This window comes from Apostichopus japonicus, chromosome 18, assembly GCF_037975245.1.
Source record: "Apostichopus japonicus isolate 1M-3 chromosome 18, ASM3797524v1, whole genome shotgun sequence".
Taxonomy (NCBI): domain Eukaryota; kingdom Metazoa; phylum Echinodermata; class Holothuroidea; order Aspidochirotida; family Stichopodidae; genus Apostichopus; species Apostichopus japonicus.
The window spans coordinates 1670936-1682782 of NC_092578.1; the positions used below are offsets into that span (position 1 = coordinate 1670936).

General features: G+C 37.7%; 1 protein-coding gene across 3 annotated transcripts in view; it reads left to right on the plus strand.

Annotated features, from left to right (window-relative positions):
* Positions 1 to 11847, plus strand: part of LOC139958791 (integrin beta-1-like) — a 40872-nt gene that overhangs the window by 24096 nt on the left and 4929 nt on the right. For all 3 annotated transcript variants that reach the window (XM_071956126.1, XM_071956128.1, XM_071956129.1), the window contains 15 exons: positions 693 to 779; positions 976 to 1059; positions 1579 to 1659; positions 2028 to 2123; positions 2862 to 2951; positions 3168 to 3355; positions 4010 to 4094; positions 4556 to 4698; positions 6133 to 6205; positions 6636 to 6717; positions 7571 to 7698; positions 8410 to 8502; positions 9035 to 9164; positions 10059 to 10169; positions 11634 to 11800. In XM_071956126.1, coding sequence (XP_071812227.1) covers positions 693 to 779; positions 976 to 1059; positions 1579 to 1659; positions 2028 to 2123; positions 2862 to 2951; positions 3168 to 3355; positions 4010 to 4094; positions 4556 to 4698; positions 6133 to 6205; positions 6636 to 6717; positions 7571 to 7698; positions 8410 to 8502; positions 9035 to 9164; positions 10059 to 10169; positions 11634 to 11800 — 1638 coding nt within the window. The remainder of the gene's footprint in view (positions 1 to 692; positions 780 to 975; positions 1060 to 1578; positions 1660 to 2027; positions 2124 to 2861; positions 2952 to 3167; positions 3356 to 4009; positions 4095 to 4555; positions 4699 to 6132; positions 6206 to 6635; positions 6718 to 7570; positions 7699 to 8409; positions 8503 to 9034; positions 9165 to 10058; positions 10170 to 11633; positions 11801 to 11847) is intronic.

Sequence of the window (11847 nt, forward strand, 5' to 3'; positions counted from 1 at the left end):
AATATTATCAAAAATTCTTCAGATGTTTAATCTCAAATACTTCCTTTGACAAATATGAGATCTCCTGACATATCTTTTGGTTGAAAGTCATGAAATCTCACAAAATATTTAGAGAAAAAAACAAAGACTTTTCAGGAATGTGAGGATGTGACATCACAGCTAGTCAGATTTCAGCAGTTTCTACACAATCTGATAAAACTTTACACTTGAATATCTCTTTAACTGAAAAAGATATTTGAACAGTTTTTCACCATTGTGTTTCTTTTATTGTCCTCTTTCATATAACATAAACATGTATGACAACTGAACCAATCCTTTAAATTTCCTCCACAATGACAGTTGTCTCATTATTTTTGCTGTGTGATTCCTAGCTGATGTTCATAGTTTTTATGCAAGTTTATACCATGGGCATAAAGTGGTGGGGCAAGATTTCACAGCTAGTAACTGTCGGCTGTCTATGGTCACAAAGTTATCGGTGACGTTCCGCTTGTAAAAATGTTTGTAATGTCGGCTTAATAAAAATGAAGACTTTTGAAGATGTTCTAATCAGTACAGGTTTTAATATGCAGCAAACTCCTTTATAATATTATAGAAATCAGTGATTACTAATGTATAGTTTAATTTGGGAGATGTTTAGTGGTAATACATTGTCAATCATTTAATTAAGTTGTCCATTTTCTTTTTAATTATAGAGAACAATTAACCAGCTGCAAGTCTCTGGAAATCTCGATGCCCCTGAAGGGGGCATGGATGCCCTTATGCAAGTTACAGTATGCAAGGTCAGTATTACTACTAAGTTAACTGGTGTGGCAACCATACTTCAGGAAACAGATTTTTTTTCCTGCAATGTAAAGAAAGAGTAAAAGTCGAGGTTTAATTGCGGTTGTTGTGTTATGTTGTTACTATTTCGATAGAAACTCAATCTCCTATCGTTAATGTTTTGTTTTGTTTTTTGATCAAACCTTTCCAACGTAGGAGGCGATTGGTTGGAGGGACATGGCGAGACATTTAGTTATCTTCACCACCGATGCGTCCTTCCATTATGCGGGAGATGGCAAGGTAAAACACTTTAATTCATTTTAAAAGTCTTTTCCTCTTTGAATTTTATTTTGTTCTCAAAACATTTCTCTACAAACGTTCTCATTCACTTTGTCTCTTTCCATAATGTTTTTCAACAAATGCCGTGTATTCCTGTCACTCTGTTGTTGTTGTTTTTGTCGTCATGGATATTTTTCCTTTGTGAGGCTATTTATTTGAAGAAGTCTACTAATGCCCTAAATTGGTTACACATGATAGGTATGCCTCGAACTGCCGCCCATAGTCATTGCCAATCAGTCATTGCTTTCATTGTGTGTCATTTAGATGCACAGTGATAATTGGTGCTCTTGATAATATATATAATAAAATATAATATATATATATATAATATATACCCCCATTTTTTTGTCAAAACTGTTGTGCATTCCCTTGAATGCTGGTTGAGAACACGTTTGAAAATGTAACTACAATTTATATGTATTTAAATAGAATTGTAACAAAGTTATTATGTTAAACCATGATTATTAATGTTCTTTTCAGCTTGGTGGTATCGTTAAACCTAACGATGGAAACTGTTACACCACAGCCCTTGACAATACGTACACCATGTCAAGTGAATTGGTAAGTTTCCCGCACTTCCATGTGTATGCAATTTTCTGGTCTTTGATCATTCCCCAACTGTCATTCCAATATCTCCAAATACTTTCTTGCAAAAAAAAGGAATTCTGAGGTTCAAATGAAAACTCCTATTGCTGTTTGTTATTTTGTTGAATGTTGAATAAGAACGTATATGAATAAATCTCAAAAACTGCTGTAGCCCCTCCAATCTCTTGAAAGCTCAAAAAAAATGTTAGCTTGGTGCATAAAGAAGTCTTGACAGATACTTAAAAAACTAAGGAAGTCCTTTTCCTAGCGAATTTCCTTGACGATGTAAGAAACCAATAACAGAGAGATTTCATCGTGCTTGTGTTCTGTTTTTTTTTTAACAGGACTATCCTTCGATTAGTCAACTGAATGCTGCCATGAGAGATAACAGCATCATTCCAATTTTTGCTGTGACACAGTCTGAATTTTCAGTTTATCAGGTAATCTTAATTAACTGTCCTAAGTGTGTTATGCATTAAATATTTTTTGTTAAATCTGTATTTTATTATTTCTTCCATGTCGAACAAGCGTGGACAGATATTCTCAGAGTGAGTGGAGGGCTGAACAGAGTACCAAACCACATCGTAGACAAATATTCATAGCAAAATGAAATCGAAGATAATTGAAACAGATATGGGTATTTTCATATAGCGCTTTATACCAGCAATAGTATCTGTAAAGTGCGTAAGAATGGGCCGAAGAAATGGTGACTACGGCAGTGTAATATAATAATATATGATTTTCATATAGCGCTTCTCACCAGGAATAGGTCTCAAAGCGCTTTACAGATGTTTTATTACCCCTGGTCAATGATAACCTGTCCCAGAGACAATCCCTCCAGTCGGCAGCAGTTATATACTGCGCCCAATGACAAGTTACCTCACAGGTACCCATTTAACCCCTGGATGGAGAGAGGCAAGTGAGATAAAGCATCTTGCCCAAGGACACAACGTAATGATTAGGCAGGAATCGAACCAGCAATCCTTGGATCACGAGTCCGACGCCTTAGCCAATTGGCCACCACGCTCATTAGTTAGCAGTTTACACCATACTTAACAAGTTCTTGTGCTTTAGCAATAAACTTACATACCAGGATGCCACTCCCACCAGTGTTAGGATGGTAAGCGGTGTTTGTTTGGTACAAATCTAACCGACAGTCTCGATTTCTTCTCCCACAGAATCTTACGGAATACATTGAGGGCGCTCAAGCGGCCGTGTTGGCGGCAGATTCTCGAAATATTGTGGAAATTGTGAAGAATAATTACGCAGTGAGTATCCAGATACCTTTGTAGTTCGTGCAGTGATATTGGAGTGTAAGAAAAAACACTATTGTAGCACTCTCCTTGTTTAAAACTACTCTGTGAAAAGTAAGGTAAATCGTTGACAAATCAAGAAGTGTTCTGACAAGTTTAAGAAGAAAAAAATAATGTTGGAAGTCCTCTTTAGTTTAAATGTTGACATTTTCAAACTTTGTTAATCTTTAGGCAATCACCAGTAAAGTTGAAGTGGTGGATACAGCACCAGAGGACGTACTTGTGGAATACACTGCTATCTGCTTGGACGGTGTTCGGCGGCCTGGTACACAAGTATGTGAAGGATTGACCCTTGGAGACACTGTCAGCTTTGATGTCACGGTAACAGGCAATACCTGCCCTGATAGTAGAACCTCCAGGTAAAGACAACCAATAAGAGTTATTGCTATAGTCATGCATATTCGTCAGTTTTGATGTCATGGTAACAGGCAATACCTGCCCTGATAGTAGAACCTCCAGGTAAAGACAACCAATTAGAGTTATTGCTATAATCATGCATATTCATGATGCATGTAATGTCTCAGTGTCTGCCCAGTAATTAGAGAACCCATGAATATATATCATCTTGTTACAGTCAGGCAGGCATTTTACTGTAGTCATGCATATTCATGATGCATGTAATGAGCTAGTATCTGTCTTGAAAGTAGAGAACCCCAATAATATCTGTATCTCATTAGGCATGAAATTTACTGTATCATGCATGATACATATGCATGATCATATGCATGATGCATGTAATGAGCCAGTATTTGTCCTGAATTATAAAGTGCTGTTGCTTTATGTTTTCTTGGGTTTTTTTAATGGTAAGTTGTTCATGCAGTTTGTGTATAACCTGCTGGAAAGTGAGAAAAACTAAGATGAATTATATAACCATAAATAGGTAGTTTGGGATTATTATATGATTATGCATATTCATGATGTTTATAACATCTGATGGTTGTAATTATTTATGTAAGAGTCGTAAATGTATTAGCATCGCATATTAATATTCTGCATACTTTTCTTGCTTTCAGTTTCACCATTCGTCCTGTTGGCTTCAGCGAGGAGCTTCAGGTCAACATTGATTACTTGTGTGATTGTGACTGTGAAGGTTCGGGGGTAAGATTTGATAGATTTGAATTGATTTAATATCTCAACAGTGGAACAAACAAGCAAAAGATGTATGTTAAGCCAGTGACATGCATTTGAAATGGTATGTCTAATAGAATCTCTGTCTAAGACAAGCTATAACATTGTTAAGAAATTGAGCCAGTGACATGCATTTGAAATGGTATGTCTAATAGAATCTCTGTCTAAGACAAGCTATAACATTGTTAAGAAAATTGGATAGAGCAAAGATATATTTTGCATAATTGTATAATTCATTGACCTCAGGTTAAAAAAAGTCCTCTTCTACCAACTCAGCTCTTGATACTGAAGTTTTGGGAAATTTTGTTGGTAATGTCAACAGTTTATTCCGAAAGAATGGAAAACTAGGTCAGGTGTTCTGTTGTAAACATTTCCAAGCTAACTCCATCAAGCAGAACCATTCAATTAGCAGATGGTACTCTCCTTTTCAGATTCCAAACAGCCCAGATTGCTCTGATGGGGCTGGTACTCTGGAGTGCGGGGCCTGCGATTGCAACGCTGGACATTACGGACGTAACTGTGAATGCAGCTCTGATGGCCCAACACTGGAGGACAGCGATAAGCTATGTAAAGCGTAAGTTACACACTAGAACCGCGTCCGCAACAACACACGTAGTAGGTGTTTAAACCATATCTCAGCATGTTGGTATCCGTTAGCGATAATTTATGTAAAGCGTTAGTTACACACTAGTACCGCTCTGCAGAAACACACGTAGTAGGTGTCCAAACCATATATCAGCATGTTGGTATCCGTTAGCGATAATTTATGTAAAGCGTAAGTTACACACTAGTACCGCTCTGCAGAAACACACGTAGTAGGTGTCCAAACCATATATCAGCATGTCGGTATCCGTTAGCGATAATTTATGTAAAGCGTAAGTTACACACTAGTACCGCTCTGCAGAAACACATGTAGTAGGTGTCCAAACCATATCTCAGCATGTTGGTATCCATTGTAAGAACTGACTCTATGGAATTGCAGTTAAGCCGTTGAACAATGGTGGTGGTCAATATGTGTGAAAGAAGGAGAGAATGGGGGTTGGGGAAGGAGAGTCTGGGGGTCAGGGAAGGAGAGTCTGGGGGTTGGGGAAGGAGATTTTGGGGGTGGGGAAGGAGAGTTTGGGGTGGGGAAGAAGAGACTAGGAAGAGTCTGGGTATAGGGGAAGGACAGTCTGGGGATAGGGGAAGGACAGTCTGGGGGTAGAGGAAGGACAGTCTGGGGATAGGGGAAGGACAGTCTGGGGGTAGGGGAAGGACAGTCTGGGGGTAGGGGAAGGACAGTCTGGGGATAGGGGAAGGACAGTCTGGGGGTAGAGGAAGGACAGTCTGGGGGTAGAGGAAGGACAGTCTGGGGGTAGGACAGTCAGGGGGGTAGGGAAGGAGAGACTGAGGTGTCAGGGTTGGGAGGGGACAGAAGGGTAATGCTGTCTATATGGAACATTCCAGTCGTGTATGTCTGCCATTTACATTAACATCCATAAGAAAACAAATACCTGTTAATGACATTAGGTGAAGTTTGGCAGTGCAGAGGCAGGTTAAAGGGATAGTTTACTCTAATTATGTGTGGCACAGCCTGAAATAAATGTGTTTCAACCTCAGTCTGGTCAGAATGGTTGGTTGTTTTCTTCATAAACACCACATTTTCTGTCATGTTAGATGACAGAAAATTTAGCATTTAGCCTTTGAAGAAGATCCTGCGAGGATCGAAACGTCAGGCCAACTTACTTTTACACATTCTCTTACACAGGCTCTCTAGTGGATAAGCAGTTTGCTAACAGTAATATTTTATTTTGATGTTAGATAGAATAGGAGGATCAAACTTGCCATTACATCAGGAAAGGACCTTCCTCTGATTCCCTTTTGAATTATTAATTTTATTTAATTGATTTGTGGTTGAGGATGATGTTAACTTTGCATGTCATTTTTTCCATCATTTTCATGTAAATACTGGTAATTTTATGTTTCATTTAACTCATCCATTTATCCTTCTTTCCTCACCCATTTTTAGAGGAAATTCTACCATCATCTGTTCAGGACGAGGATCTTGTGTCTGTGGTGATTGTGTTTGCTTCCCTAGACCGGTGAGGATCTTTTGAAATCTTCATCACATTTTAACAAAACCGATGAACATTTGATTGATTTTATTGTCAGGGTCAACTCTTGTTAACTGCAACACAGATAATAGTGTATCTTCTATATCAGCATATGGGACTAAACATGATTGGGTGTAGTCATGAGTAGCTCTCTTGTTTAAGTTAAAGCAGTTATGTTAATTGGTGCAAGTAGAGCAGAATTCTAAAGGAGGAGGGGAGGGGGAGGGGGTCGGAGTTGTAGGGCAAACATTGGGCTGAACTGATTGTGTCAATTTGGAGAAAAACATTAAATTAGGATTCTAGGTAAACAGTGGCATGGTGTTTTCAATTTCTTGTTCACTATGAAACCTTGGGAAGTTATGGGTGACTTCATCACTTTCTTGAAACAGAAATCTACCATTTCTTTAATTTTTTACAGAATCCAGAGGAAGTGGTGAAGGGAACTTTCTGCGAATGCGATAATTTTTCTTGTGATAGGCACAGAGGTCAACTCTGTGGAGGTTTGTTAAAATCAGTTTTTAACCATTTGTAACTTTGACTGATCATAAAAATGTTTTACATCCTCAAAGGTTAAGTTGGTCCTTCAAGCAGCTTCCTGCATCTTGAAAAAGTTGTTGTCGCACATGCAATCATATTACTAGGTATTATTATTATATATTGTTTTATATATAATATATTTTATTATTACTATTATTAGGTAGATTGTGGAAAGATTTGTTAGTGTCAAATGCAAAGCAGATGAAAGTTAGTAGTGAAAGACCATATTTGGTTCACTTGCCAAGTTTTCTTTGCTCCCAACCCCCCGCGGTGCCCACCCTACCCAGCGTGGTGCCCACCCGACCCAGCACGGTGCCCACCAGACCCGCAGCGGTGCCCATAAGAATATCACCTAAGCTATCATCTTTCCTAAGTTCTTGACATGCAGAAACAATTAAGTGGCCCAAGGAGCCATTAAGATCAATGAGTCTATGATAATTGGCATTTACTTGTTCAGTGTTAAGTCATTTTTACCTTATCCTCCGATCCCTTTACTTTCTGGTTTTTCCTTTCGTCATCCATTTTTGTTTCCACTTTCTACATTTTACTGTTCTTTAGATCTGCCTTCTATCAGAATTAAGTCAGATATGTAACAGCCCCCTCCCCCCCCCCCCCATTCCTCATTGAGCATTTCAAACCACTTTCTTTAAGCTTTGAAGTATAATTTTGACATTTGTCGTACAGTCCAGTTGTTCTCTTTTGCTGCCCCTTCCTTATGTGTTGCATGGTATAATCTCTGTAGTTTGTTCTCCATTTTCTCATCAATCCTTTTCATATATATCATCTTCTTTTTTCCCCCCATTTGTTTTTTATCAGGTGAAGAACACGGCACCTGTGTCTGTGATGAGGCATCGAGGAAGAGTAAATGTCAGTGTAAGGCCGGGTGGTCTGGACCTTCTTGTGCCTGCTCAACTACGACAGACACTTGCATAGCTGCTAATGGGGTATGTACATCACCCAATCAGCCCAACCCACCCCACCCTACCCCCACCCCCCATATAATAAAACACTGTCCAGCTCGAACAGGATTTGAACCAGTTGCCTTATGAATCTTTATCCTGAGTGAGTCTGGTTTGAATCGTTTTCTATCTAATGTCTTTTAACTGCTTCCAAATTTCAATAAAAGAATGTCATTTACCAGGGTGAACAAAGGCCAGAATATGTAATTCATTCCAGTTATGATATTGCTCATAAAGAATTTTCTTGTCATTCATTGTGCTATTGGATAAAGCATTTTGGTATTAGATACAGAAATCTACTTGTCTGTTATGCTCAATTTCATCATTCAGCAGTATAACAAGCTAGCAATGGAGTACAAATTTTTTTTTTTTTTCTCTCCCCAACTTGAACTACTAGTACTATCGGCAAGTTGAATCTATCAGTTATCACTAACATACAAAAGAAAGAGCATTTTTTGCTTCACTCCGTTCCCCCCTCCCCCCCCCCCCCCCGCAAACACACACACAAAACCGTTGCAAAAAGTTCCTTGGAGGTGAGCAAAAGTATTTGAATGTAAACATACATGTGACTTTTTGTTTTGACATTTTGAAAACCAGTCAATAATATATGATATTCAGAAGATTTTTTTCAAACTGTTTGTCCTAATCAGTAGTTCCTCTTCAACTTAAGATACGTTCTGTTTCTTTGTATCACAGGAAACATGCAATGGTTACGGAGAGTGCGTCTGTGGTGCTTGTATTTGTAACGCCAATTCAAGCTACAGTGGTGCCAAATGTGAAGAATGCAGGGTAAGAATGTTTCCTAGCAATCCTTTGTACTTCAGTGAAATTTCAAGTTTACTTTTTGTGTAAAATATGCCAATTCATTGAAAAAAAAAAATCATTTTGTAGGTTTGAATAGGTCAAACTCTTCAGACACTTATATATGAAACATGTTTGAATTGGATTTGGAATAGAATTGGATTTTAGCGTGAGACAAGAAGAAGAAAAACAATGAAACTGTCTAATATATATTTCAAATTCAAAAGTTTGCCTGTGTAAGAAAGATTACTTGATGTTTAGGATGAATTGCGGTTGTTATTTCTGCTTCATAAATATTTAGCATTAAAGGTTTAATTATTTGTAAGTTAGGCACCATTTACCAGTAATCAGACCATTATACAGATGCCATTTAGGGGGGTAATTTCAACGAGGTTAGCTGACCCCCCTTTTTTGGGTGTTGTTACTTCAGCCAATAACTTTATCCATTACTTATTTGTTACTCAGTTCCATAAATTCAGGTCCTTGTAATTTTCCATCTCTTTTGCTTGATCTTTAAAAGGCATGTCCAGGAAAATGCCAAGCCAACAAAGACTGTGTGGAATGTAAAGCATTTGGAACTGGCTTGACCAGAGAACAGTGTGACAAGTGCCCATATAAGGTCATCCCCATCACCGGCGACCTACAGATTCGTAAGCTTATACTTTACCTCCTCACAGCATTTATAATAATGTGCAACGTAGTAACAAATAATTAATAGCAAAAAAAAAAACCTGCTTGAAATATTGAGAGAATGACGTAGAGCTGTGGTTCTGATATTTTCCTGTTTTGATTAAGGTTCATGTATATATCGTATTTATCGCCCACGTACCATGTTTTATGTTCTGATGTCATAAATACCTGACATATCGTTAATTTTCTGAGGTATAGTTATGTGATTCTCTGAGATTTGGATTGCCTCCTTACCTCCAACTTAGATACCTCCAAATTAGATACCTCTTAAACACATCGAGATATCAATTCTATCCTTTCCGATACCTTTAGGTTACTTTAAACTGTGTTCTCCCGTAAGAAAGATTCCCACTGTATGACGTCACACATTGCTAGTTTCTTCTATCATATAATGTCTCTCTCATTAGTGTATCGTAATGTCTCTAAGCTTGTTAATTCTCGTTTATAAGTTTTGTTTTATGTTTTTTATTTTTTTTAAATAATTTTGTATACATCAACTATAATGCCTCCATTAATCCTTTTTTTCCAAAAACACATTGTCGAGTTTCTCTCATTTAATGTCTCTATCATTAGTGTATCTTAAAGTCTCTTAGTTTGGTCAAGATCGTTTATCAATTCCGTTAATTTTCTAACCTCTGTTCTTTAGTTTTTCGATATATCAACAATAAAGGCTCCCTTTAACCCTCTTTTCCCGACATAGTGTCAGGGAAGTGAAACAGAAATGGGCGTGAGAAATATAACAAAATGACAGAAAAGAAGTTACTGAAGTTGTCCCCTTGTAGGTAATTACCCTGAAATTAGTCACGATAATCCCTTTGTTTATCTATCCATCTGTCTATTTATTTCTCATACAGCAAATGGTTCGGAACGTTGTCTGGTTCCTGACAACGATGGCTGTTCTTTCATTTTCACCTATGAACAGTTTAGCAACGATACATTTGTCCTCTACGTACTTGCAGAAAAGAGTAAGTTTTTAGCTTCATTGACAATCAGTAGCTTTATCAGTTTTGAAATCCAATCTTTTTGTTTCGATAGTAAAGAGTCTGTAAAGTAATGCTGTACAGCAGTTTTGCCACTAACCTCATGAACTCCTTGCCTTCTGGTCAATGTACTTTTCCCTCGCCATCGGCGCTTAACTCGCCAAAAATAGATTCCACCCGACTATACCGTAGTCAGTCAAAGGGCAGCCGGTCTAGCCAGCCCTATCTGGCCAGATCCAGTGCCTTGGCCTGGTCATTCCTTTCCTGTGACTTTCACTGTTAAGAGCAATACAATATCGGAGGTTTTTGTGTGTGATTTTAGAAATCGCTCAGCTCACTTGGAAGCCCCTTTTCTCCCGAATTAAGCCTTCTCTCATTGTCTCAAAAGTCCCACTGCTGACACCACAAACATTTGTTGAAATAATTGTGTGTTTAAAAGTAAGAGGGCCTGACGATCCTAGCAGGATCTTCTTCAGAGGCTGAATGAAAGATTCAGCCCTGAAGAAGATCCTGCTAGGATCGAAATGTCAGACCCTCTTACTTTGACACATTCTGTTTAATACAGGCCCTTTAGTGGATAAGCAGTTTGCTAACAGTTGTGTTTTATTTTGATATAATTGTGTCTTGAAGTTTGGGATAATTAAAAGTCTTTAAGAATCAAATTGTTTCATAACATTTTTAAAGGAGTCAGTTGTTTTGAATTTAATTTTTTTTGGGAGGGGGGGTGGGAGAGGAATCATTTAACTCAGGAAGTGCTTGCTTTATCTGAATGAGGTCGAATCCTCCCCATGTTTATTTTCTTTCCCTCTAATGTAGAAAAATTGGTATGTGATGCCTCCAGCTGTTCAGCTTGCTAACCTAAATTACTTACAGTAATTTTGATGAAACATTCAGTGTCCTTTTCAAGGACAACTAGGGAATAAAATTGAAGATTTTTTTTTCATTTTATAATAAGACTTTATTCCCTCTCTCAAACCCTGAATTTCACCTCTTTATAAAAAAAAACAAATTTCAAGGGAATGAAAAGTCATTATTAAAGTTATAATCTCAAAAGTGAAAGGATTTTCTCTCTTTGTTAAATTGTGTTTTGTACAAAAACCAGAGGTTATCCCCGTAGGAATGGAAACCAGCATATTGGTGACAACTTTATGTTGTTTCAAGCTTCTATTCTTCTTGTATATGGGATCTAGGGAATACATTTTTTTTTCATTTAATAACAAGACTATATTCCCCCTCTCAAACCCTGAATTTCACCTCCTTATAAATAAACAAATTTCAAGGGAATGAAAAGTCATTATTAAAGTTTTAATTTAAAAAGTGAAAGGATTTTCTCCCTTTGTGTTTAGTACAAAAACTAGAGGTTATCCCCATAGGAACGGAAACCAGCATATTGGTGAAGAATTTCTGTCGTTTCAAGTTTCTTTTCTTGTTGTATATTTGATCTTTCAGGCTGTCCAGAGCCGATCAATCCTCTCGTAGTCATCATTCCCATCGTGATCGGTATCATTCTCATCGGATTACTCTTGCTTATTCTCTGGCGTGTCCTGATTTATCTATGGGACAGGAAGGAATACAAACAATTTGAAAAGGATAGGGCAAATGCTAAATGGGAAATGGTAAGCCCACATATTCATTCATTCATTCACTTATTCATTCATCCATC